This window comes from Tympanuchus pallidicinctus, unplaced genomic scaffold (assembly GCF_026119805.1).
Source record: "Tympanuchus pallidicinctus isolate F22 unplaced genomic scaffold, pur_lepc_1.0 scaffold1, whole genome shotgun sequence".
Taxonomy (NCBI): Eukaryota; Metazoa; Chordata; class Aves; order Galliformes; family Phasianidae; genus Tympanuchus; species Tympanuchus pallidicinctus.
The window spans coordinates 55,927,036-55,953,157 of record NW_026294618.1 but is presented as its reverse complement, the minus strand read 5'-3'; the positions used below and the strand labels follow the sequence as shown (position 1 = coordinate 55,953,157).

The following is a 26,122-nucleotide window of genomic DNA, read 5'->3' as shown; positions in this document are numbered from 1 at the left end:
CAGGGAAAAGTTGCTGATTTCCATATGTCTTAGCACAAGTTTCTGGTTGCAGTTATTTGTTGTGAAAGAAGTAATTTTGCATCTGTGCGAGTGAGGCTTCATGTCTGAAAATAACATGGGCACATTGCTAGTCCATGCTTTTTGCAGGTAGATTTAAATAGGGGATACATTTTTTACTTTTAACTGACTAAGCAGAAGTTTAATGTGCTTTCAAGCTTGCAAAAGAACAAGTTGTCCTTGTAGTTCTGAATAATCAAGCTTTTTCATCTGAAAATGAAGTCGTTTAAAAAAAATTGTCTAAGCATACACAGTGTACAAGATCTATTCAAAGAAACCTGCGCATTCTTGCCTTTAAACAAATGTATTCACTGATTTATCTTCAGTAAAAGTGTAGGAATTAAAATATGATGAAGCTGTAAGGGGCTTTGATGTAATGAATCCTGGAAGTGCAACTGAGAATATGAAAATTGAAGCTTTCTGATACCAGTAAGTTCATAAAGACTGCAAACTAGCAAAAAAAATGCACCCATCCACTCACACACCCAACCACCCACCCAAACAACCAAACAACTCCCCCCCAAAAAGAACAACAGATGCTTTTCCTTCAAATTTGTGGAAATATTTTTTTTTATGTTTGTTAACGCTAATAATAATCAAAAGTTTTAGGTATCCTTGTTTAAGAGCCATCTCAGTATCTGCTATGCTTGATGTCTCCTGTGATTCTCTAGTACTAGTTCCATGATAGGGTAGAATGAATCCATGTGCTTTGCCTTGTCATGGCCTGGCATGTTTTTGTTGTGAAAAGTGCAAACATTTGAAATGTTGGAATTTCTGTTAAGAAGCTGCACTCTGGGCTTTCACTTCCATTATCTTTAATCTGGGTGAATATGTCTAAACAACTACTCTGACATGGCAGTCATCATCCAAATGTTTACATTGTGCTGCAAAGCAAAGGAAAACACATGAAAAAAAGAAATCAATTATTTCAGATTTATTTGACATACAGGTGTGGTTTCAGAATGCTGCTGCATGCCTTGTTTCCTGGGGAGTCCTCTGTTTGATATAATAATTGTGGCATTTCTCCTCTGTATGAATCTTGTTTCTTTTAGCTATGCTTTCTTGGCTCCTGTGATAGATACAGCAAGATCAGAGCAGAGCTGCCTGGTTATCACTTTCCTTGCAGAGTGGTGCTGTGCTGGCTTTTTTCTTGCTTCCTGCTGTGGCTCACAGTAGTGACTTGCCTGTGCCCTTTCCTTGTGCTCCTGTTTGTTAGTGTAGTTCTTGCTCATGTTTAATAAAGTTAGGGCTTTTGGTACTTTTGGCAGAGTCCTCAGCTGCGTTGATTTGTCCATAGCAGAAGCGTAATGAAGCCGTGCTCACTTTCTGCCCCAAAAGGTTTGAAGCTTGGCAAGAAGTGTGTATGTCCTCACATTAGACCCATCTTGGTACTCCTGTTTTAAAACTGAGCAAGGAAATGTGGTAAATCTCTTTATTAATGACCTTTAGGAATATATTTGTTTCTGTGTGGGATACTGTCTATCTAGAGACAAGTTCACAAACAAGAAAAAAAGCAGAGGTCAGCCAGGTGCAAGAAACTGTATGCCTGGTATGCTTTGTAATCTAAACAATTTCATTTTAAGAATGTGATCTAAAAGGCTGTGAAATTCTTACCTTCCTCCATTTTGAGGTATTTCATGATTTTTCCAATGAATACAACAATAAGCGCTGTGATTAGATGAATCTTCCAAATCTCATTAAATTACCATTTTAATTGGAAGGTGAATGAAAATCTGACTACTACAACCGGAGGCAAAAACAGAAATGAAAGAAAGAATCCTCAGAGGCTTTCTGGCCCTTTCTGGAGAGGCTTTTAACAACATATTTCAATTATTAATATCAAAATCTTCAGTATGAATAGTATCCATTTGGTGCTCCTTCAGTGATGCTCTTTGGAAAAATTAGTAGCTTTTGAGACCAATTTTTGAATGTTTAAAAATACAAATTGCCCTAAAATGGACAAGGTCTTGTAGCTAATAATATTGAGAACTGGGGAGTTTCTCCAGTGATCCTACTGCTTCATAAATAGTCTAGTTTTGGCTCTGTTAAAATTAATGAGAATATTGCCACTGGCTTGAATGGATGTAAGCTCTGGCTCTAATTAGTTGAGCTTCGCTTCACTGCAGTTTGGCAGTAATTGCAAACCTGAAGCACAGGCGGAGAGTTGGAAAAACAGACATGAAACTTCAGCCCTGTAGAAATTAATTGACTTGTATTGTGGGTTTCCTCACAGAGTATTTTAATAACCTACTGAGTGGAGATAACTATTGTTCTTTAGTTTTCTGTTTGTAATGCAGAGGAAGTGATAGCATAAATCACAAAGTGCTCATCTCTAATGGGGTGTTGGGTTGTTTTGATTGAAGCATGGTGTGGACATGTAGATATATTATTGAGTCAGTTGTACTCTAATAATAAAATTGTTTCTTCCCTAGATACTAATTCAGTAATGGAAACACAGCAGAAAGAAATCCTCTTTGTTAGGCGAAGATGTATTTAAGCAGATACCAATTAATTCTGCTGACTGGGTGGTGGTTTCTGGCAATAGTATCTTCTTTCTTGGTGATCCTCGTGGTGGTACTTCCATGTACTGCAGGAAATTTAAGAACCACGGTTCTACCTTCATAGCATGGATGCGTGGCATAGGATGCACTTTGTAGAAAACCATGCTGTCGCATGTCAACAGCAACAGGTTGTGTTAGTCTGATTGTGCTGGATCTGTTCCAGGGAAAAGGAAGACCAGAGGTACAGCTGACACTGCAGGAGTCATGCAGTGTACTCATGGGAGCTGGGGATTTAGAGATCAGTGCCTTCACAGGGAATGGGCCAAGCTCAGGGATCAGCTGTTTGGGTTGTTTCTCTGTGATTTTAGGAAGACATGCAAGGCCATGTTGAGTGGAAGCCATGACAGATTTTTCTGTACAGGTCTGTGAATTGAAGTGTGAGTAGAACAACCAGCAAAATCTTGCATCGTGTTGATTGCTTGCTTTAAACATGCTGTGGTGACCAAAAAAAAAAAAAAAAAAAAAGTACAAAAAACCCCCTGAAAAATAGGATGAATGTTTGGGTAATGGTCCTTGTGCCACTTGGCGGAGGGTGGAGGCAGAGCAGCAGAGTGGTGGCTGCTGAAGCCGTGCTGCTGGCAGACGTGGAGTCATGGCTTGCATATTGCTCACGCTGCTCTAATACTTAGCTTAATGTATTTTGGCTTCCCTGGAGAAAGTCATTTGTTATGAAAATGTAAATGTAATAACATAGCTTGACTAATTCCTGCCTCATTAACCACGTGATGTGCAATAGGGAACAGAGAGTTGCTTGAGCTGGATGAGCCTATTTGTGGGATCTCAGGAGCCTGTCATGCTGAGGTGCCTCTGCTTTTTAGTAGCCTGCATTGAAATGGAAATTCAAGTCATAAAAAATGTTCATTTCCAGTCAGTTTTAATAGGAACACCTAAATAATTTAAAATACTTTAAACAGGTCTTTATTGTTATATTGTTGCATAAAAGCTCATTGCCACCATCTGTGTTCTTGGGACACAGCGTAGAAACAAGATTTTGCCACAACTATCACAAAATTGAATGTGCTTTGAGTCAATGTCTTTCAGTGTGGTAGTGAATTTTGGCAGTGCAGAAAGTCTCATGAAATACAAGTAGCTTTAGAAAGGTGCCTCCCATTTTTTTCGAAGTGAATGTCCTCATTTTCAGTCATAGATCAATGACGGAATTTCTAGTATGAAAGGAGACAAGAAATACATGAATACTGTGTAGTTGATCTGGCTTTGAAAATGTTTACTAAGGTACATTTAAGTCTTAAATACTAGTAGCTGAGATACCCTCTATTTGCAAATAGATCTGTTGCTATCTGCCAATTTTGACATGGATGAACCAAATTAGAGTTCAGCAGTAACTGTGCTAAGTGGAAAAACTGAATGGAAATGATCCTGATGTTTCCGCTTATGACTGTGGGAAATACATGATTTTATCTGAGGCAGTGGTTGGCTACCAGTGTATGTAGTAATTACAACTGTTACAAAGAAGTAAAACAGAAACACATTTTTCTGACTATACACGAAATTTGTTGGCAAACAGTAGCAATTGCAATGAACCTGCATTTTTGAAGAAGACTAGGTAGACAAATAAAAAGATAAAATGTTGCTTGGCAGGCTGACAACTTTACTGGAGTTTCTGCTGACTCCTCTGAGTTTCCACTGCGATCTGTTTCCTTTGAAAACAGGAAAAACGGGTTCAAAATTATCTGTCTGTGCTGTCTAAGTGAGCCTTTTTTCACTGTCACATTAAATGAATTTATAATAAATTAAAGAGAAGCTTTGAGCAAAGGTAGTGACAGATTTATGCTCTGTAAAGCCTTACCTGGTGACCTGAGTCTCTAGGCCTAGAATTATTCTATATTTAGAAGGGAACAATTAAATATAGCAAGAACATCCAAGGGTTTTTTTATTACAATAGTTTAGCATTTGTCATTATGCAGATGAAGGCTACACTTTAGTTTATGGATGAAAACTTCACACTTTTTGTGTGTGTAAAAGGCAAGTCAGAGTCCAAGAAAACAGACTCAAACCTAAGTATGTGTCCTTTTGATTTCATAACGTGTTTTAAATTGAGCATGAACAACAACAGAGAATGCTGCTGAGTAACTTAATTCAATAAATGATTGGAAGAACTGCTCTAAGGAAGTGAACAGTAAAACCACACGGAGGCTCTAACTCCTTGTTTTTTAAACAGTGCTAGTGAAGCAGGTCTTCAAAATTCAGATTTACAATACAAATTAGTCAAATTAGTTTCAGTGTTCTCACACTACCTTGCTCCAGATGGGGGAGATTTATTGCTTGAAGTTTATGTTGGGGTGTTTGTAAAAGTAGGATTGAAAGCTTTGTGTGCAGCATCTCCTTTTGAACGTCTTCTTGGTTAGCAGCTTTGTACATAGGACTTCACATGCTGAGTAGATTTAAATAGCATGCAGTAAATAAAAGGAAAGTGTGTATGTATAAATAGATATAAGCAGATATCTGATTGAAGTAATTTGCTGCAGAAAGAAGGTGCCAACTGAATATTCTTCAGTCTTGCACCTTGATTTCTGAGTGTGTGTTATAAATAACAGTATGAACCTTTAATGAAATGATCTGGCCGTTGATTCCTTTCATATTAATTTAAACTATTTTGTAGAACTTTGCATCAGTCAGAAGGATGGTGAGCTGTCAATTACATTCTCTTAGTGACAGTTACATTTCCTTTAATAATAGTAGAAATGTGAAATAGTAGATTTGTTATCTGTTGCTAATAACTCTTCCACTGTATGTTTTGATTTGGAGTGAACTTGAATTTTTGGGTTTTGATTTTAGAGTTTCAAAATATTTCATCCCTCTCCCTCAATTCTTCCATAAGAAGATTTTCACGTATTTGTGACTTTTAGCTGGCTTAAATCGCTGTATACACAAAGGCTGTTTTATATCAGGAAATTACTACTTTTTAAATTAATTTGTTAATTTCTGAATTAATACAGTACTTGCAAGAGTTTTCATTACTGTGTGGGTTTCTGAGGAGGAGGTTGTATGGCTGTGTAATTCAACCAGATTTGACCAGACATATTCACGGCCTTGACAATGTGCATCTCAGAGCAGATAATGGTGAGAGGAGGTGGCAGGGATGGAGGGTGAGCACTGTGGCTGCAGTGATGCCAACGAGGAAGGTGACTTCCTTCCCTGCGATGAGAGGGGAGGCCAGGCTTGCCTCCATGCAATGAGGCTTATCTTTGCTATGCCTGGAGAGGTTTTTGCTTCCCACCTGGAGGCCGTCAGCCGATTCTGTGTTTCTACCACACTGTGTCCAAATTTAAATAGCCTGGAGTTCCTTGAGCCCATGGTTTGCTAAGAGGATAAACTATTTTTACATGAGTGTAAGGGCCAAAACTGCACAATCCAGAAATATTACAAGAAAGTGTTGGTATGCGTAAAAAAACATACGTATGACTGTGCTAATATTACTGCATTTATGTGAAAAGTTGCTCTTAAGAAAGAGTTCGTATTGCGTTGAGTTCAGGTTTAAATAATGAACTCCAAGATTCTCCAGTTACTGGTGAGTTTCTTATATAGTGCTATTGCGGTTTTTGGAAGGAAAACAGGAGTGACTTCATTCAAATCAAGGGCTATGGCTTTTTTCCACTGTCTCCTGTAACTGTCTGAGAGAAACACATGTACTTGGTACGCCTTCCCAAAACTACTGAGCATCCATGGTTACAGAGTCCTCCTTTCAAGTTACTACAAATGAGAAATGAATCCCCAAGCTTGGAAAAGCATACACTCTGCTCGACAGCACTTTCTCTTTAGCATGGCAAATGTGAAAAATAAGAATACAGCAGCCTGTCTGGTTTACAGTTTCTAGGAGTTTTCTAGGCTTTCGTCATCAGGACTGTGTTCATTTTAGTTACATGAATTTCCCCAGAAGAGAAGAAATTGGCCGTGTACTGCTATGTTAACACAACCACACTTCATGGCACTTCTGCAGTTTGCAATAGCAATAGTCCTCCTACTTGCCCTGTAGAAAACATGGCAGGAACATGAGAGGTTGCCTCCAAGAGGAGTGACAAATAAGGAAGAATGGTGAAGGAAGGGCAGGAGAAATTATAGCAGGAATGCTAGTTTGACCAAAGAGCAAAAATCCTGGCATTTAGTGAGCAGAGGATGAGATCCTTGCAGAGATGAACAGGAGGTAAAAAGGAGACTTAGCATGGGGGATTTTCTGCAAAAAGGTTGGTGCAAGTGGGAGGAAGGTTTTCCATCTGGTACTTTGTAACCATGTTGTCAGTCACCCTGTAGGTGCAGGAGATGTATCGTTTATAAAAGACAAAAAAAAAAAATTGCTACAGGATTCTTGGTACACAGATGTAGCCTGCAGTGCCTGTTGGGACCAGGCAAATGGCTCCAAGGTGGCCCTGCTTGAGAAGAGCCTGGCTCAGTGACCTTTAATGTAAATACTAGCCTCAGTGTTGACAGATCTTCAGGGTGCTGCCTCAAGCTCATATGTCTTGTACAGGACTCAATAGGTTGGCTGAAATATTTTGGCAGGAGATAGAGCTGATGCTGAGGCCAGGCTTGTTGAGCTTCCCCTCACTGAAGGCCCATGCTGTTTGGAGAGCATGCTGCTGGCTGAGCTGGTGGCTGCTGATGTGGGCTGATGTGGTCGTGACTGCTGCAAATCCACTTCTGTACAGGGCCTTGCTTGCAGCCCCAGTAGGCAAATGCAACTGGGCAGCATCTTCCCTAGCATGTAACGGGTTGCATTTGTACCCAGGGGCACGGTGAGTGGTTTCCCCTGTAAATTTGCCCCAGATCATGTGGAAGTAGTGTTGGGCTGCTCCACAGAGGCAGAGCCAGAGCTGTTTTGCTGAGAATTTAGAAGACAGAGTATAATAAAAAACAGGCTGTGAAATGACATCATTCTTTGCTGTTTCATAAGCATGTGCTGCATGTGTGGACAGTGCACAGATGTTTTGCTTTGATAACTTGCTGTGTAGGTTTATGGCCGCAGAATGTCAGTAATTAAAGGGGTTGGCTGCATTTTGAACTTCATGAGATCCTCTGTAAGCAGGTATCAGATGTTGAGTTACAGCTCTGAAATGTTTATGGTGCTTAAGTCAGAAAAATTCACTACTTTAATATTTACTAATTTTTTTCTCTATTTTTTTTCTTTTTAAATTTGTTAATTGTTTCCAGACATTATTTTCACTATATTGAAGACCTCTAACGTTTTCCTTTTCTTTCTTTTTTTTTTTGTCTTTTTTTTTTTCCTTTAAAGCATAATACATGTGGAGGTGTTCTGATTTCATCCTCTTGCTAGAAAGTCAGAGCAGTAAAATTTGAATGCATGTTTCTTGCCATCAGGTTTTCCTGCCAACAATGTCTGATGGAAAAGCAAAATAAAATTTAAAAAAAAAGAAGAAATCTCTGGAGAATTTTCTAATGGTTTGTCTTAGTTTATTCTTGTATTCCAGACTAGAATTCTATTGTGTCTAAGAGCAGGATTGATATACGCTGCATGAATCTGATGATTACTAGGGAACAGCTTTGCTAAATTAATGTAACACATGCCATAGGTTTCTCCCTTTTATGGTCTCAGTTGGAAATAGTTTCCTAGCTCTAGAATGGTTTAGTTACTGTATTGTGCTTTTAACTAGACATTCAACATATGTGTGTCTGCTTTAACGAAGGGCTAACAAGCCATAGATCAAATTAAAAAATCATTTTTCAGTTTGATCATATAATCCTACTAAACTGAGTTTATTTTTTCTTGTGTGTGTTTTCTCTTATTTCCTAAAGTTCCTGTTCTTTAATATTATCCTCAAGTTTCCTGAGAGCCTCCTGATCAAACGACCAGGATACTATTTTGGTCTTTTATGTTGATGATACAGAAATGCCATAAATCAAGAAGAAGGGGGAATTAAGCAGTAACATAAATATAGGAGATGGTAGCTGTAGCAGGCTGCTTCAGCAGCAGACCAACTGTGATTTAGAGGACAGCAGAGTTTTTTTCTTCACGGGAGATTTGTATTTCAGACCAGTGAAAGAGATCAATAAACATGAAGAATTTGTTCATTTTATATCATGTGAAGAAGGCTGAACAAAGTTATTAAAAAAAACCACAACAATTAAACCAGACACTCCTCCGCCCCCCCAACCCAAAGTAAGCCAAAAAATGATAGTCAAATACTCCCAACTATATAAAATCTTGTCCATCCAAAGAAGCTTTAAGACTTATGAAGGTGAGGAAAATACTCAGCCTCTTTCATCCCAAAATTCTAGGTAGGTTGCAGTGCCCCGTCTTGAGCAATAGGTCATCTCCTTTTTTGTGATGGAAACATCAGCTCTCATTCTGGTGATTTTTTTTCAAATTTTTTTTTCAAATCCCCAGCAGTAAGTTCCCTTGTTATTAAGCACACTCAACATTCTCTTCTTCTGCATGCCAGTACAATGCAGTTTTTGTAATGTTCTCTAAAGTGTTATTTTTTCTAGTTCTAAAATGTTAGCAGGTTCCAAAGTATTGTGATTAGTTTTCAGTCACTGATTCTTCTGCGTTACACACCATATCTTATATCAGCTGCCTATTTGTTGGATTATAAAAACAGAAAAAGCAGTCTGGGTTGAGCACTTGTATTTTCAAGGCACACCTATCACTTGGGGTTTCAGTTTATTAAATTTCAAGGAAATCATTTTTTGTATACTCTAATTTATCTAATCAGTCATTGATGCTGCTTCTTTCTCATCTCTCCATCTTCTGGCTTAATTTTCTCTAACAAAGGATCTTCATGGAAGGAACAATATGTCAGATGATAACAGATACAGATACATGGTAGGTGTGTTTATTTATATTTATATCCAAAGTATTCAATATCTGTTTGGGCCACTCTTGCATTTTTCTGAGAATAAATGCAGCTTTTATTTTGAGGCAGATCTGCCAACTCAGTAGTAAACTGAAAATAGGAAATACAAACAAGGAATTTTCAGTAGAAACTTGTGGTTTAATATTTCACAACTTGCAATATACAAATTAGTTATGAATTTAGTGATGAACTGGCTTTAGTAGAGGCAGTGATTGGATTTTTAGTCTCATGCCTTTGGCCTGAATTCATTACTGATGCATAGGAAAGGAAACAAGGTGGAGGAGAACAGTTGAATTATAAATCTTGTGACAGTAATTGATTGTAAGGTGGAGGTGCCCGTCCAGAGCTATGTTCTCACATTTGCACACACCCAGCTTCTTGTGATTCAGAAAGAGGCTTCTTCTACACAGGGCTAAGCAAAGAATGGGAGGGAGATGGTCATCTCAAGCAGGGTTTACTTTATGCTGAAATAACTTAAAAAAAAAAAACAAAACAACAACAAAAAAGACCAAACCACACCCTTTTCAGAATTAGAGCTTTTGAAGGGTTGGACTTTTTGTTTTTTTTAACATGAGATTATTTATTAGCAGTATATGATCAATGATGGCAGTTTTTTTAAGATTAAAGGTCAGATTTTCTGGCATTACTTTTTGTAGAAAATACATATCGTAAGAATTTAAGTTCCACTTACTTAATTTTTGACAAAAATTATTTTAGTCACCTGTGTGTCCATTTGGTTGTATGTCTTCTCAGAGAAGTGTGTGTCATTGGTTTGTACAGGCTAAAGTCTATACCATTGAGCAAGCTCTCACAGGAAAACTGTTGCTGCTTCTCTTCTGATGCTTTGGATCTTACAGTATTTTTGTTAATACTCTTGTTCTAGTTGGTTTGAAGTGAGCAGTTACTTAGTAAACCTCTTGCCTTAGCAAGGATGTGTACCCCATTATCCAATAAGAAAAACACAGCTTTTCATTGTTCCCACCCTGATGGGGCATCTCCTTGATGGGAGTGACACTGAAATTGCTGTCAGTTGAAATGACTGAATGCAAACACTCAGCACCCTCCCCAGGAAAGCATCCCATATCTTGGTGCAACAGCATTCCTGCAGCCTAACTGCTGCCACTGTGAGCAGCTTGGCTGAGGCCTTCCCACCTGTGAAAGTGTGCTTAACCAAAGCATTTGCAAGCTTACTAGAAAAAGTCACAAGCTATGAAAATAGAAAGGATTTTTTTTTTTAAATATACCTCTTGAGGTTTGAACTTCTGTGATGTTTAGGTTATGTGAGTTTTCTCTCATCTCTCAAATGAAGCTGAGACTTTTTCTGTTTCTCTGAAGATAAAAGGCGAGCATCTTGTCCAGATCTGTAATTCCCAAGGATGGGGCTGTGGGAAGAAGCAGCAAAAATATGATTCACCCTGGGTTTTGCAGAAATTGGCAGCTGTATAGAAGGTGGGAGGCAGACCATGCACGCACAAGGTGTTTTCCCCCCTACATACAGAGCAGCAGCCTGGTTGCTCCGTGGTACTTTGCCTGCCTCTGCGCAGCTCCCACTTACTTATCCCAGGAAGCAGTGCATGGAGCTGGCACGATTATGTGGAAAATGTTTGATGAGGTTAGAGAGAGTTTCTCATGTGTGAGTGTGACTCTGACTAACAGTGTCCATCACCTGAGAAGAAAGCAGTCATTATGGGGAGGCTGTGGGATGAGAGGAGAAGATAGGAAGGAGGCCTGCCTCCCTGCCAGGAGGCTGCTGGCCCAGTTTTACAAGAAGAACCTGCAGGGCAGCCAGAGGAACCTCTGATGAAGACATGCAAAGGCAGCAGCCCTCTGCAAGCTCAAAGTGAGCTGGCGGTGCCTGAAAGATGAGCATCTGGGCCTGCCAGTGGACCTGCTGCCGGTAGGAAGGAGAGAGTTTTGGAAGGCATCTGAAGCTGCCACTCTCAGAAGAAATGTTTGTGTGTTTGCCAGAGGAGGATTGAGTGCATCTCTTCACCTCAGCCACCACACAGCAACAGCTCTTTTCCAATCGGAGCCGGAAGGCGAGAGGACACCTGGATTCACCTCCTCTGCCAGCAATTGCTCATCCTTTTTTTCTTTTCTCTCTGACACAGAGATGTATTTTCTCCCTGTTTTGTAGCTGCTTCGTGCAGTAAGCTCTGAAGGTACAATTCCCAGTCAGAGGGGGAGAAGAAAGTGTTGAAAGCCAAGCAGCAGGCAACAACATTGCCAAGAGAGCCTACAGTTAAAATTTGTAAAGGAAATAAGGTTCCCCGGAATGAGGGTGGAAATATATTTTCACTTAATTTCAACAGGTTGCCCTAACAAGTTGTAATGTCTATTTGGCTGGCAATGTAGAAACAACCCATGAACCAAAAGAAAAGTTTACTTCATAAGACAGCTCTCTTAAATTATTTGCCTTGGCTTGGTCCTCCCCTGAACTGAGGAGAACATAACAGTGTTTTCCTCTCTTGGCTAGTTGCTGAAATGCTTTTGGATATAATGAAGCTTTCTAAATACAGTAGGGAACTTCCATCATAGCAAAAGTGATTGCCAAAAAATCTATATATATATTTATACATATATATGTGTGTGCTAAAAATTCATCCAGTAATGAACTTCCTGTGTTCGCTGATGCCATATTCCTTTGACAAGGAGCATATCAAGTGATTTGAGGTGGTGTTTTTTTTTTGTGACAACATTAAGATAAATACTCTCAGTGCTCTCTTCCCTTAACCCTGCTTTCACTCCACTATGAAGCTCCTTTGTTGTTTTTTTTTTTTTTTTCTCCTGCTTGTTTGTTTTGTTTTTTCCTGCCAAAGACTTCAGGCATCCTTTTCCCACACACAGTGAAAATAAAGAACGATGTAAGAAGGAAAAAAAAGAGGAAAATAAGATTTCACCTCACCCCCACAAACAGATTTTCCATTGAAGAAAAGTTTGTTTGAAAGCCAAGGCGTTTGTTGGAGTTCCAGGAAAAGACTGCTCCCACCACCTTCTCTTCATCAGTGCCTGGGATTGTCTAGAAGGGAACTTTCATTTTCTGTCTTTTCTTGAGAACAAAAAGAAAAGGCACAGTGTTACAGCCACACCTGGGGGCAGCTCCCACTGAATACCTGGGAGGGGAGGGGGCTGCAAGCAGTCTCTGGACTGTTGCTTTTCTTGAGATACTCACAGTATATCTAAAGTACGCCAGAATGTGGAAGCCTTAAGGAGCTGCCAAGGTTGTTTGTTTCGTTTCTTCACACAGCTTTAAAGTAGCTAAAACTGTGTTTTATCTCCTATGGTTATCCACTCACTGATAAAAGATGCTGCTTGCAAGTACTATGTACTGTAGCCAAGTTGTGTTTATTTATTTATTTGTTTCAGTGAGGTGAGGTGTTCTTTAGAGCTGTCAGTGTGTTGCCTTTTCCTGGCCCTAAACTAAACAGAATAGTCTGGGATTGGGTAACAGCACAGCTCCTAATATAGTGGGTGTTTTCTCCTACCAAGCTCAGTATTGCTTTGTCGTAATGAGAAAACAATGCTGTCTGTGAGGAAAGATTGAAAGCGTCTCCCAACATCTGTTTGTCTAAGCTTGGGAAAAGGTGCTATTGGATGGAAAGAGCAAATCTTGCTCTGGCCATGCTCATACTTGAAGGAAATCCTGTAAGTGCCAGCAAATGCCAGGATGTCTTTCATGAAGCTAATTTTAATTTATTTTTAGACTAGATTAATAGTTACTGCAATATTTGCCTTGCACATTTTTAATGGAATGCTTTAAAAAATTGTTTAACGTGATCTCTTCAGTGTAATCGTGCTCTCATATGATGTCTTTGGTGAGAATGAAGTAGTACAGTTTTACCCAGAATTGTTTGGAAGACACCAGTGTGAAAAGTAGAGATGACTCACAATGCCTTGGAGGAAGGAGAGTTAGCAATTAACCACAGAGCATGCTATTATCTCTGTGCCAAAGCTGGCTGAGAAAGCTGGTGTATTTTCCACTTTGGAATTTCAGGGAAAAAAATACTGTGGAGAAATACTGTCTCTTTAAGCAATCTTGATAATCTTGACAACCTAATGAGTTCAGAACAAGTAGTATAGGAGGCATGCGAATCAAAAGAATGTGGTGGTTCCCATCTAGAAATCATTGTTATTTTTATTTGATGAATAAGTGCATATAAAACATGCTCCTTGTTTGTCAGTGTACTCCTCTGGATGAGTAAAATTGGTTGCATAACAAGAATGTGGTGTGTGATAGAGCGCATGATTAGATAATAAGTATTTCTGCATAAATTTCTTTTGTATGTAATCTCATGTGTCTGTACTCGTATTTCTTTAGAAATATCTATATGGGCATCTGTTTCTACTACTGGTAGTTTGCCAGATGCCTGTAAATAAGAGAGTCCTATTGCAAGTTAAATAATAACTAACTTCTCTTCATTTGTTTTCCGTTTGAGTTTAGTTCAGTAGGGCTGGTGTCAATGACTTTGCAGGCAGAACCGGGAGAATACGCAGATTCAATCTTTGTTTTGATTTCTTTACAATAAAAATCTATCCTTTATAAGATATGCATTGAATATGTTCTTTTGATGTTTTATTTAGATTAGCTTGATGGTTTTTTCTTTTGTGTCTAGTGGCTTCAACTTCTGCCTACATGGCGAATACAGAAAGAAAGGAGTTAGCTTCCATGCTGGGTCCTCCTCCTCTTCCTCACTCCCTGAAAAGACATGTAAATATATTGTTGTTGTGATGCACTGCTCTGGGACCTGGGATGGTTTCCATGCATGCACCAAGATATCTTGCTGCACCACTTCTTCCTGTGACAGCATGGAAGCTCAGGTATTAAGCTTGAGCCTCAGTCCTTATTTCCATGAAGCAGAAGGTGAAAGACCTCATGAGATACACATGGACTGAAGTTGAGCCTATTGCATTACCTCATTTAGTAAACAAGAAACAAAATGCATAGGTAGGAATAATGTTTTATCACTGGTCATAAAAGTCATGCTGAAGGAGGTGTTTGGGAGTTAATGATTCAGCAGAAGTGATACTCAGTTTCCAAGGCACCTAAAGGGGCAGCTTCTGAAGAACTTGTGTGATGAAGAACTTGAAGTTGCTTTCAGGCCAGCACAGTATTGCAAGCAGATTGCACTGTGGGTAGAAAAAAAGCCCTAGGTGAACACTAAGTGTGTAATTTAATCCACTGATTAATAGTGAAATGTCAGGGAGGCTTCATTTGAAAATGAGTATCAAGGCATGAAACTTTGCCATGATGTAACTGCCTGAAACAGCGAGCAGTGATTGGAATACAGCTTTTGATAAATCAGTAATTCTGATCATTCTAGTAATGATTTGGGATGTTAGTATTGTGGCAGACATCTTCTGTGCTCTCAACAGATTAGAATCTGATGAACAAACATTTTTGTATACTTGTAATTTCAATAATAATGATTTCTCTTTCACTTTTTATCCCTCCCACCCTGTATTTCACTCAGTGCTATGCCTGAAGATGCACTTTCTTCAGATTTGTGAACAAGGTGCTGCAGTGCAAACTGCAGAGTGCAAATCCACAGTTTGGCTGTCTCTGCTCAGAAAAGGGCAACACTGTAAGAATTGCCACTTTCCATTTTTTAACCCCATCTAGACAGCTCTTCTGTTGAGGCTTTTTATTTCACACACCAGCAGTTGAGCGGCATCTTAACATTACTTCTGCTGATAGTGTGAATGTCCTGATTTATCTGTGTTCTTTTCTACTGAGGATAACTCAGGGTTTTCACTTTCCTTTATGTCCTCACCTTTTGGCAGCTGATGAAAAGGAACTCTTCTTGTGCATCTGTACGTTTTCTATACTGCCCACTTGAAAGGACCCATAGCCCTGCAAGAGTGACTTTACCTATCAGTCTTCTGTATTCCTGGTTCTTGTTCCACCTGAAAACTGCTATTGATAGGGGAAAATATTCAAGCTTTTCAGGATTGCAGAATTCAAGTTGCTTCCAGGTCTGGATATGGCAGAAGGGGAAATGGCAGGGGGGAATTTTTCTTGTTTGTCACAGTTGGCGCCTGTGCTGAATACATGGATGTGCACATATGGAGTGAGCACATATGCAAACACTCCATATAGAGGGAGTGCATGCAGAGGCCATATGCTATTTTAGAAGCTTTCTCGTGCATTTTTATCCAGCTTTTAACAGGGCTGTTTTAATTGGAATTAAATTGAACTATGTATGTAGGACAGTAACCGAGACACAAACTTCATGTTTTCCTCCCTGGTGTCTGCATGTCAGCAACATTCTTTGTGCTCATTCCCGCCTAGAAATGAGTTTCTTTTAACCTAGAGGCTGTTGGGGGAAGAAAGGGGATTGCAGCATTCCTCTGGGCGTGGCAGGGCTGGGTTGCATTTACAAATTCTCTCCAGAGTTGCAACACTTCCTCTGTGCTTACCAGGCTAAGCAGGCATGCAAACGTACAAACGCGCTGAAAGCGTGCGACAACCATCCTGCACCTAGGGATATGCTTGTAAAAGTGATCCTCCACTCTTTCTCTCTATATTAATGCATTGCCTCCTAGAAAAGAAGTAAGTGGAATGTCAGTAAAATCAAGTCATTTCACTGTTTTGGCTGGGACTTAATTTTGAAATATGTTTTAAACAGCGAGCACTTGAGACAAAAAGATGTGCACAAACAGCATTCACATTTGTAGGAAGGAACTGTTTCCTTTGCAAATGGTGGCACTTGGTTATAGGATGTAAACGAACTGCTTTTTTGGTGTTGAAGACCTGAAGTCTGCCCATGTATCTCACTGGCTTCTGAGGTTCCCTTTTTGTATTTTATTATTGCAAATACCTAATAAGATTTATTAAAGTGTGTATTTTGTAAGCTAAAGAGTGTGTAAAACACAAACAGAAATGCGCAACACAACACCCTTTACATTTATGGATCTAGTAAATAGAGCTGCAGAATGAGCATTTCTGAGATCACTGACAGTTTTTTTCTCTGCTTCTTCTTTACTCACATTTCCCCCACCGCTTTTTCTTTTTTTTGTGGTTGTTATCTACAAAACATGAAAACATTTGGATTTGTGTGTTAATTAGTTTATGTTAACCAGCAGAGGGCTTTTCTACCTCAAAGCCAAAAGACATGTCCTCTCTCTGATATTCTCCCTGATATTCTCTTAATAAGAGAAGTGGGAAATAAAGACCTTTATTTAATTGTCCAGGGTACTTTCCTGCTAGCATAATGGTTCTCAGTAATATGTTAATAAGTGGGGTTTTTTATACAGTTTTTTTTTTGTTTGTTTGTTTGTTTTTTTAAAAGTAGTTCCAAGTTGTTTTTAATAAGGCTGTCAGCATTTCCACAGGAAACTTGGATAACTTCTTACAAGTTTCTTGTGCTTCATCAAAATCTCTTATTTCTCAATTTCTCATGTAACAGTACAGGGTAAACATCTTACAGTTCAGTTTAAAACAGTGCAAGCAAGTTACATTTATAAGTTCAGAAGTAGTTTTAGTGTATGCATTCATCATAATGTTTGGGAGGGCTAAGTAAATGGAGGCAGAGAGGAATATAAGTGAAGCAGGAAGAGATTTTATACAAGTACATGGCTTTCCCTGGGGATCAGGAGCATGACAAGAAGCTTAGGGTGATTTGTCTGGAGCATCCTTCCCGTGAGTGGGGACAGCAACTTGGGGGACTGGCTCCAGGGCTGTACAAGTGACTTCGTGTTGATGAGAAGTGTTACTGATCACCTTTTGTGACTCAACGAGTAGCTGAGTGGCTGGAGAAAATAAAATAATAATAATAATAATAATTCTTCAGGCAGAAAACATAATCCCTCCTTAAAAATGCAGTACTTCTGATAGTTAATCTTCATGGACTGTCAGCACTTGGGATTTATCAGCTAGCAGTTGTGAGTGGACTCACGCAGCCAAGCTGCGACTTGGGAGAGGGAGTGACCCTGGGGTTGGGAGATTTTTTGATGTTTTGCTTTCAAAAGAGATTTTGTGTTGTGAAATCAGAGCTGAGGGTGGCTCTGAGCTGAAGCGGAGGCAGCGGCCGCAGTCAGGGTGGAAGCTTTCGGTTGGGCGGTTTTGTTTAGTGGCAGGTCATGCCTGAGCGAAAAAGCACTAAAATTGTTAACTGCATTTTAAGCAGCGATAACGCCGGCTTTGTCTAAATAAATGGCTAAAAGCTAGATCACGTTGCCTCGCCTTCACGGGTGAAGCAGCACCTTGCTGCCTGCTGCTGCCACCTGCCGGCTGCCGGCTCCTAGTCCAGGGCTGCGACTTAGGGGAGCTGCCTGAGTCCCGGCTATCTGGGATCTGCGTGACTTGGGACTCCTTGCAGGGGTACAGCAATGGGAAGGAGGGATGCTGCTGCTCTGTGCCTTGTGAAAAGGTGTTTAAGAGCTCTCTCGCTCCGTCCGTGGCCATCTGCAGAGAAGCCTGAGGTACAGGTGGTTCAGCATGACTGTATGGAGGCCTCTCTTTTAGCTGCTCTTTTATGGTGTAGTGTGTGTATGTATGTATACGCAGCTTTTAAGAAAATGGCAAAATCAGTAGCAAAAGATGAGTTTTTGATTTGCAATTCTGCCCTTCAAAGGCCCCGTAGCAGTTGTGATAAGAGCAATGAATAGGCGTTGCTCTCTGTGAGACCGGGCTGATACTGAAGTAGGTCATGAGGCCGGTCGCCAGGAGACCTAGTTTTTTTTCTCGTAGCTTTGCTGCTTATCCTTTCTACAATCTGGGGCAAGTAATTTGATTTTGTGCCTTTTTCCTTCTCTGCTCTTTTTTTTTTTTATTATTATTATTTTCCTCAGGCCCATTCAGACTGGAAGGGAAAGAGTTTCTTGCTCTCTGCTTTGTACAGAAAGGACCAGCATCTTAACCAGATGGCTCAGACCCTGTTGCAGTACTCAAATGCGCTCTGTCTCTGTGGATATAATTTAGGAATATGGATTACTCTGTGGGTTTGCGCTGTGACCGCGTTAAAGGATGCCTGTGAGAGCACTGATGGAGGTCAGCTTCACAAGCTTCCTGTAGCCATGGAGTTTCCCCCACATCTCTGCCTGGAGATGATCAGCAGTGCTGGGGAGGTGATCATGCATGGATGATGTGGTGGCACTGGGGCCTCTTTCGGGGACCCTATGCCTTGTACCATCCACAGCTAGAGCTGTGTGGTGAGCAGTTGAGTCTACGGGTAGGATGCTTTCAGTGAGCTTTTTGTCTGTGCTTAATCCCAGTGGTTTTATGACTGATTGGTGATGAGTTGTTATCACCTTAAGGAAAACACCCAGGAAGCCTCAGCAGGAGGTGCCCTCTTGGTGGTTGGAGCAGTTGCTATCCCAGGAAGCTGCATGGTGAGTCACTGCTGTTGCCATCTGTTTGAGTCATCATAAATGATAGACTAGGAAATGTAAAAATTAAGTTAACACATGAATTGTGCCAAAAGCCACTGCCCAACCAAAAACAGAACACTTCTGCAGTGTTTGGTTGTTGGTGGTTGGTTTTTGTTTGTTTGTGTTTGGTTTTTGTTTTTCTGTTTTGATGGAATTTTTACACTGAACCAAAACCTTTTCCTTGCACTTTTTTTTTTTTTTTTTCCTTTTTTTTTTTTAGCTGGCCTTATGGAAGCATGGTGGCTGTGAGCCATATATACGTGTTTGCTTAACAACTTATAGAGAAGTCTTTGAAGAACAACTTTGTGATAAACAGTGAAAATCCTGATGATGTATGCATATTTGCTTTTGCTTGTCTTAAAAAAAAATTAGGGGGAGGACTAATTTAGATTTCTACTATTTTAGATTTCTGCTTCAAGCTTTAGTTTTTCTCTTCTGTGATTGCTTTGCAGTCTTTACCAAGATGAGTTTGTATTAAGTAAGTCCGAAATAATGCCTTCATCTTTACTTGCATAGCCTAGAAAATATGAAACTTATTTAAATGTATGACAACATCGTTAGGGAGAAAATAGTCAAAGCGTATTGGATGTGTATCTTGTTTCTCTGAAAGGGCTTTACAAAGGGTATTACACAATTAAATTTAATCCAAAGTGTGTAAGATGCTAAAGTTTTTGACTCATAAAAACTTGTGCTTAGCTACTGATTAAAGCTGGATGGATTAACCTGTAATTCCATTTGTGTTAACAACTATATATTGTTTTTCAAACTGTTAATACTGTTTCTCTTGAAACATCTCTTGGGAAATTTACTTTGATCCAACTTTGCAACCACGTATGCTGATAAGTTTGATGGTTGGACTAGATGATCTTGTGGGTCCTTTCCAACCTTGTGATTCTGTGATTCTATGACTGATTCTATGATCCTAAGTTTCTCATCACCTGCAGATAAAAAAAAGCATTCTGTGCTAATAAGAGTATCCCAATCTTTTCCTGCAATGAAATGTAATAATACCAAACTCTGAACAGGCTGTCAGCAATTTGTATTTATAGTAACAGTGGAATAGTTATGGTCTATCACCTAAAGCAGTGTTTTTTCCCTTGCCTTGTTGGAGTTGTGACTCAGCAGTGTAATATAAAGCCAGAGCTTCAGATAGGTTAGGGAAATTCTTAAAATCAAATTGCTGCCAAGACTCTGGGCAGATCTGTGGGATTTACTCTGGCTGTTTGGGTTAACCTGAATGTTACTTTCTCTGATCTGTTCCTAAGAGGCACAGTGAAGAGGGTATATCTGTGATCCTGCATTTCCTGCCAAGTTTTTATATGTCTGGGTTTGTATAATTCAGACAATAATAGCTGTGGTAGCTAGCAGTTCCCTGTCTGTTGCAGTGTTGGCAATTTCAGTGATTGCTTTTTCTCAAAAGAAACACTTGACTTAAAATACTTTCTTTGATTTTTACACAAAATCCTGCCTGTTTGATCATGGACTGTCTTAAAGTGGATATTCTAGTAGTAGTTGAATGTTTCAACCACATTTCCAAGTTTTTCTGTTAAGCAAAAGGTCTAAAGAGTAAAATCAAAAGAATTCCCTCTCCAAACTCTCTTGTCTCATCAAGAAACACAAATAAATAAATAAACAAACAACACAAGAGGTGTATTTTTAAGAAGAAAAACTCAAGGTAGAAGGGCTCAGAAATGATGTAGCGAGAAGAGCAGTTGTTAACAAACATTATGTGCTCCCATTTCCCCACCCACTCAGTCCCACCACACCATCACTTTGGGGAGTGGTGGAAGACCACTGTACGTACGTATACATTACTTTGCCAGACGAGCTCAATTTAAATGCAGCCTATTAAATTATTTACAGAAGACAGTTGGCCAACCCATTGTACCGTGTTGTAGGAGCCAAAGGTCACTCTGGTGTGCCTGGTTGATTCATAGAGTAATCTGATACACTACTTAGCTCTTTGCCTCCCAGTCAGTGGGTTAAACCTTATCCTCTTATTATGAGTCAGAGAACCATAACTTTCAGAAGAAGCCAAAGCCTTTGTTTTTAAATGATTTTTGAAGAGGCTATGCAGCATAATCCAGAGGGCCATGAGAGCATCTACTGGGGGATCAGGGCATGTTCTGCAATAGCAAAAACCTGGCCGACAACACGATAGCTGAAATTGTACTCTCATTTTCTTAAGCTGACAATTCTTGTGCTAATACTAGGATGCTAAGGCATTCACGTTTATTCTTCAGATAGATAACATTTTTTAGTTTAGTTAGTTTTCTGGGTTCCTATCTACCAGTTTCTCCTTGAGCTGGTTTTATTGGGTGCTTCAGGTGTATTCTTTTGTGACCAGACACAAACTTGAATGATTTTGGTGGAAAAATCCCATCAATGAACCTGGTACGGGGGATGTCTGAATGCTTTGTAAAGCAGAGTTCCTTTAAAACATTGTCTTTGACTCCCAGTCTTGGTCCCTCCACTGGTGTTGGTGTGCAGGGCAAGGACTGGTGTTGCAGCAGCTGCTGGTGGGGTCTAATTCTTTCAAACCTTGACAGTGTGGAGTGCTTTTTCCAGATGCTGGTTTAAACAGAAAGTGACAGAACATGGCACAGCTGGGAAACCTGTTTCTGAGCAGCTGTCACACCAGTGGGAATTTGATCTCTGGCAGTGTCTTGTGGTTTTTGTGTTCTGTTCACTTGTCCTTTTTTTTTCTTCCTTATTTTTTAAATGTTATCACTAGAAACATGGGCACAAACATTTTTAACACTCTCTATTCAGGATGCTTGTGCAGCTTACAAGCCCCAGAATATTATTTTCCTTCTCTTCAAATCCTCAGAGGCACACAAGTGCTTTTCTATTCTGCACGCAAGGTTCAGAAGTTTGCACTGCCACTGAGCTGCCTGAGGAAAGGAGGAGTTTTGCTCCCGTGGTTGTGCTTTTAGGAAAGCGAGCCGATCGTATTTCACTCTAATCCTAAGCGATAGCCGTGCAGCCTGTTGTGTTGTGAGGAGGGTCTTCCTGAAGCTCTTCCGTCAGGCTTTTCATCGCAAGAGAGCCGGGCAGCCAGCATTCAGAGTGGAAGCACGGTGGGTCTGCCAGCCCTGCCTGCTGCCATAGGGTGTTGCTGATGCACCAGGGCAGTGGGTTGGATCATGTGCGCTCCTTCAGAGCGATGCCAGGGAACAGAGCGAAGCTGCAGCTTCTGCTGTTGAGTGGAGAATGGAGAAAACACGTGCCTCGGTGCTATATTCTGCTCAGCCGTTACATGCTTGCCTGAGCCGCTGCAAGGTGCCACTTTCTGCTGCTTTCCAGCCCCTTTGTTTTCTTTGGCAGCTCACGAAGCGCTGTATCCAAACAGCTCCGGGGGAGCTGCGCTGGCACGGTGACCTGCCTCCGCACTACTGCTGCTGCTGTAAGCGCAGCGAGGGGAGACCTGGATGGAAGTCACTTTGAAATTGTTTAGCTTTCCACAAAAACCCCTGAGAAAGCAGACGGGAACAGTTAAAGAAAGGTCGTTTTGGAACCAAGGCCGGTAGCTGGCTTAAAGGAAAATGAAAAAGGAGTGTGTTTCGAGATCTTTCAAACTCAAACAAAACACAGGCTCCCTCTCGCGTGCTGTAAGCTGGATAAATTTCTCCTCCTTGTCAAGGCAGACAAAGAGATTGTTTCGCAGCGATGGTGAGCTCTCCTCCATTTGCGTGCAGCAGGTAGACGAGGATGATGAGAACTGGACCTACAGGAGCCCGCGCAGAAAAGGTGACTCGCTTTCTCTTTCGCCCTCGTGGTCGGAGCCGGTGTTCAGGCGCTCAGGTCCTGCCGAGAGCCTGGAGCTGCTCGCTTGGGAGCTGCAGGTGGGGTCGGAGCAGGAGGAGGAAAGCAGCACAAAAGCTGAGATGTAGCACTGCTTTGCCTAGTTTGTTTGGTCTTTTTTCCTCAGGTTGAAACTGTGGAATCTTATAGTAATCTGGAAATAACTTCGATTTCCTGTGTAGGAAACATAAAGGTACTGATTGTGTGGTGTGTGGGTAAGTTTTGTTGATGCTTCTTGTGGCCAGTAGTGGCAGGTCTTCTGGGCAGGTTCAGCTCTCCTCTCTCTCTCTGTGATACCATAGGTCACTTAAGACTCCTCTTGTGACACACCAGGTGGTTTTTTGAGGATTGTCTTGTGGTCCTGCTGGAAAATTTTAAGTGTATTTTGTTTTATGAGATTTGATTGAGAAAAGATCAGAGATGCAAAGAGAAGCTGATGGTGGGATGGCAGTGGTAATTGCTGTACAGAGAAGAGAAGAAACATCTAGGATGCGGGATAGCCACCTCTGAAGGAACTCTGGAAATGCACAGAATGGAGCATATTTTATCAGAAACCTTAAACAACTGCTTTTATGTTTGTTTTGACTTTTTTTGGAGTAGAGATTGTCAGGTTCTTATCCAAACGTGCCTCATACTGCCATAAATCAAAACAAATTTCAGAACTTTGCACCTCTGACGCGATGATGAATTACTGTTACCTGGGCATTTGCTGACTGTAACATGCATATATGTGCATGTGTGTTTTTAAAAATACTTGACAAAATGACTTGGTGACTTGATTGTAATCCCCCTAGTGCTGCCAGAGCACTGGCTTGTTAATGGAAAATGTAAGGCTGACTGAATTCTGCTGTAAGGTTTCTTTTGTAAGAGCAGGCAGGCTCTGTGAGGACGTTTGAACTTCAAAGTGATTTTTATTTCTTTTTACTTCTGGGAGCAGTTAGTAGCTATTTGACCAGAATTTTAGTTCTGAGTCAGAATAAATTGTGGCTTTAGTAAATGGTTTGGAAGCAAGAACACTAACACAGGATGTATACACTTGTGCTTTGCTCTCAGTACGCTAGGAGACGATTTCATCTGTGCTTTGAAGGTTGTTTTTTAACCCTTTTCACTGCTGACAGACTTCTACAACAGGAGCTTTCATTTGCAGTTGGTTGCTATAATTTTCACTTTGTTATCATATTTGTGCTGTGCAGCATCATCAGCTCAGCTTTCAGCATGTTTGAGATCTGGCCAGCAGGTCAGATCTGATGCCAGTTGCTGCCTAACTTCTTTCAAGTTTCTCATGCTGCATTCCTTACCCAGAACTGACGCCACAAGGCAGAGATGGCGAAGGAAGCTTTACTGATGGATTAATGGTGTACTAATTTTTCTGAGAGCGTTATTGTATGTGTGATTTACATAGAGAAACCATTGTGCAGGCTGTAGGGGGAGGGCAGAATTCCTTCCGTAATTGGGCAGCAAGCTACAAAAGCTTATGTGCCTTCTCCTATTGGGATGATAATACATTATTTTTGAAAGGAAGGTAGAGGGAGGTAATGATTATGAGGGGCTCGTTCCCCTGTACAGGGTTATAGGTTACCATGTGACTTGACTTGTAAAATCTGTTCTATGTGCTTTTGACTGACTGGGACTCTCTGGATGGAAGGAGCTGACAAACTGGCAGGGGATGCCTGGGCTGAAGGGAATTTGGGCTGTATCAGCCATATCCTCACAGCCGCAAATGTTTCACACAGTGCTGCAGGTCAGGCTCATGTGGCACTGGAGTGGTTTGAGTGTTTCTACCTGGCTGAGTTGTCCTGGCTTTGTTTACAAGGGCAAAAATGTCTGATAAATGAATACTTAGCTTTGCTCCATTGGACTGTAGCATTATGGCTTGCTAGCCTTTTTAAAACTGAGGACTCCAAACAGTATTGTCGTTAGTAGTCAAATTAACCTTCATGGTTTGAGGCAAAAGCAGACTAGAAAAAAGTGAAATGGGTAGCAGCCTGGGAGAGTGCATACTGCTGTATAGGAAATTGGACTGTTTGTTTTAAGATAGCTGAAAACCTATTAAAATTTCATCTGTCAAAATAATTTTGCCTCCAGTGTTCCTTGATAGAGCCTGGCAAATCACTGGTTCTTCTGCCTTTTTCCTTGGCTAACTGTACATGTACAGAAAGGAGGGTTAATAGAAAAGCAATTCGTTTTATTGCAATTTCTTTCTGAGCTGTTTCTCTTCCTGTCTTTTTAAACCTCTTATTCTTCTGCCGCTTCATTGCTCTTCCCGTCTCATGTTGCATTCCCGTGAGGCTGCTAGGTGACAAGCACAAGGCAGCATGTGTTGCTTGGTATTTCACCAGCAAAATGGCTAATCTGCATTGGCTGCAGATTGAGACTTGCAAACAGTAGCAGGCAGTGAGATTGGCTGGATTTGTCAATTTAAAATGAGCGAGAGAAACAAAAAGTAAATGCTGACTGCAAACATGGGGCACACCCTGATGTCCTGCTCTGCTGAACTCTGTTTGCACGGAAGACAGTTTAGGTCTGATGGTTCATGCTTCATTGCTCAAACCCTCAGAATAGCAGAGTGCATTTTGGAACCCATGCTAGCAATTAGACTTCACATCTGATGAAGCAGTTACTAAGTGAGACAATGAAAGTTGATAGCAAAATGAAGGTTGGTTATTTGATCTCACGGATCCTTCTTCTTCCTCAGCCCTTTAAGCTGAAGGACTTGAGAACAAATTGTTGCTTCTGTGCTTCTCTTCTTTAATATGTTTTTTGGTGTTGGTTTGGTTTGTTTGTTTGTTTGTTTTTTAATATGCAACAATATGTTTTGGGGAAGCATAATATTTCTTTATGCTGGCGAAGGTGGTATTTGTGAGGTGAGGTGTTTTTTCATTTTTCACTGGAGAAATGAATGACCTGGCAAGGCAGAGGTGAGCCTCAGTCAGCTCCTTACCCACACGTTGAACTGGCAGAATCACACATGGCTGCGCATGAGTTGTTGGTAAAGCGAAGTCTGGAGGTGCCTTCCCAGCTTGTGGAAGTCTCTGAGGCACAGAATCATAGAATGGTTTGAGTTGGAAGGGACCCTGGGGATCATCAGGTTCTAGCACCTCTGCCATAGGCAGGGCCACTAACCTCCAGATCTGGTGCTAGACCAGATTGTTCAGGGCTCCATCCAGCCTGGTCTTGAACACCTCCAGGGATGGAGACTCGGTGTAGCCTATGCCAGCACCTCACCAGTCTCTGTAAAGAACTTCCCCTTGACATCTAATCTGAAGTTTCCTTCCTTGAGTCAACCTGCCTGGTTGTCACTGCCTTCTGTGGCTGGTGCTGTTGACCTGTGTCTTGTGGCTTTGTAAGGCATTTCTGTGAGCTCAAGGTAGCAATCTGTGTGAGGGATGCAAGCCTGGTCTCCCTCACATAAAAGTACTCCTCCTGGGAGAACTTTGAAGAGGCAGGTATAGGAGAGTGGAGGCATGCTGCTGCTCCTGCTGCCAGGTGTCCTTAAATTGT

General features: G+C 40.8%; 1 protein-coding gene across 7 annotated transcripts in view; it reads left to right on the top strand.

The window, feature by feature from the left end:
- Positions 1-26,122, top strand: part of NHSL1 (NHS like 1) — a 163,804-nt gene that overhangs the window by 44,648 nt on the left and 93,034 nt on the right. The window contains exon 1 of one of the 7 annotated variants that reach the window (XM_052674499.1): positions 22,013-22,567. The exons of 5 other annotated variants lie outside the window; for them this stretch is intronic. In XM_052674499.1, the coding sequence (XP_052530459.1) occupies positions 22,363-22,567 (205 nt within the window). In that variant the 5' untranslated portion in view covers positions 22,013-22,362. Of the gene's footprint in view, positions 1-22,012; positions 22,568-26,122 lie in introns of those variants that run through there. One more of the 7 variants, XM_052674482.1, reaches the window with a different exon arrangement.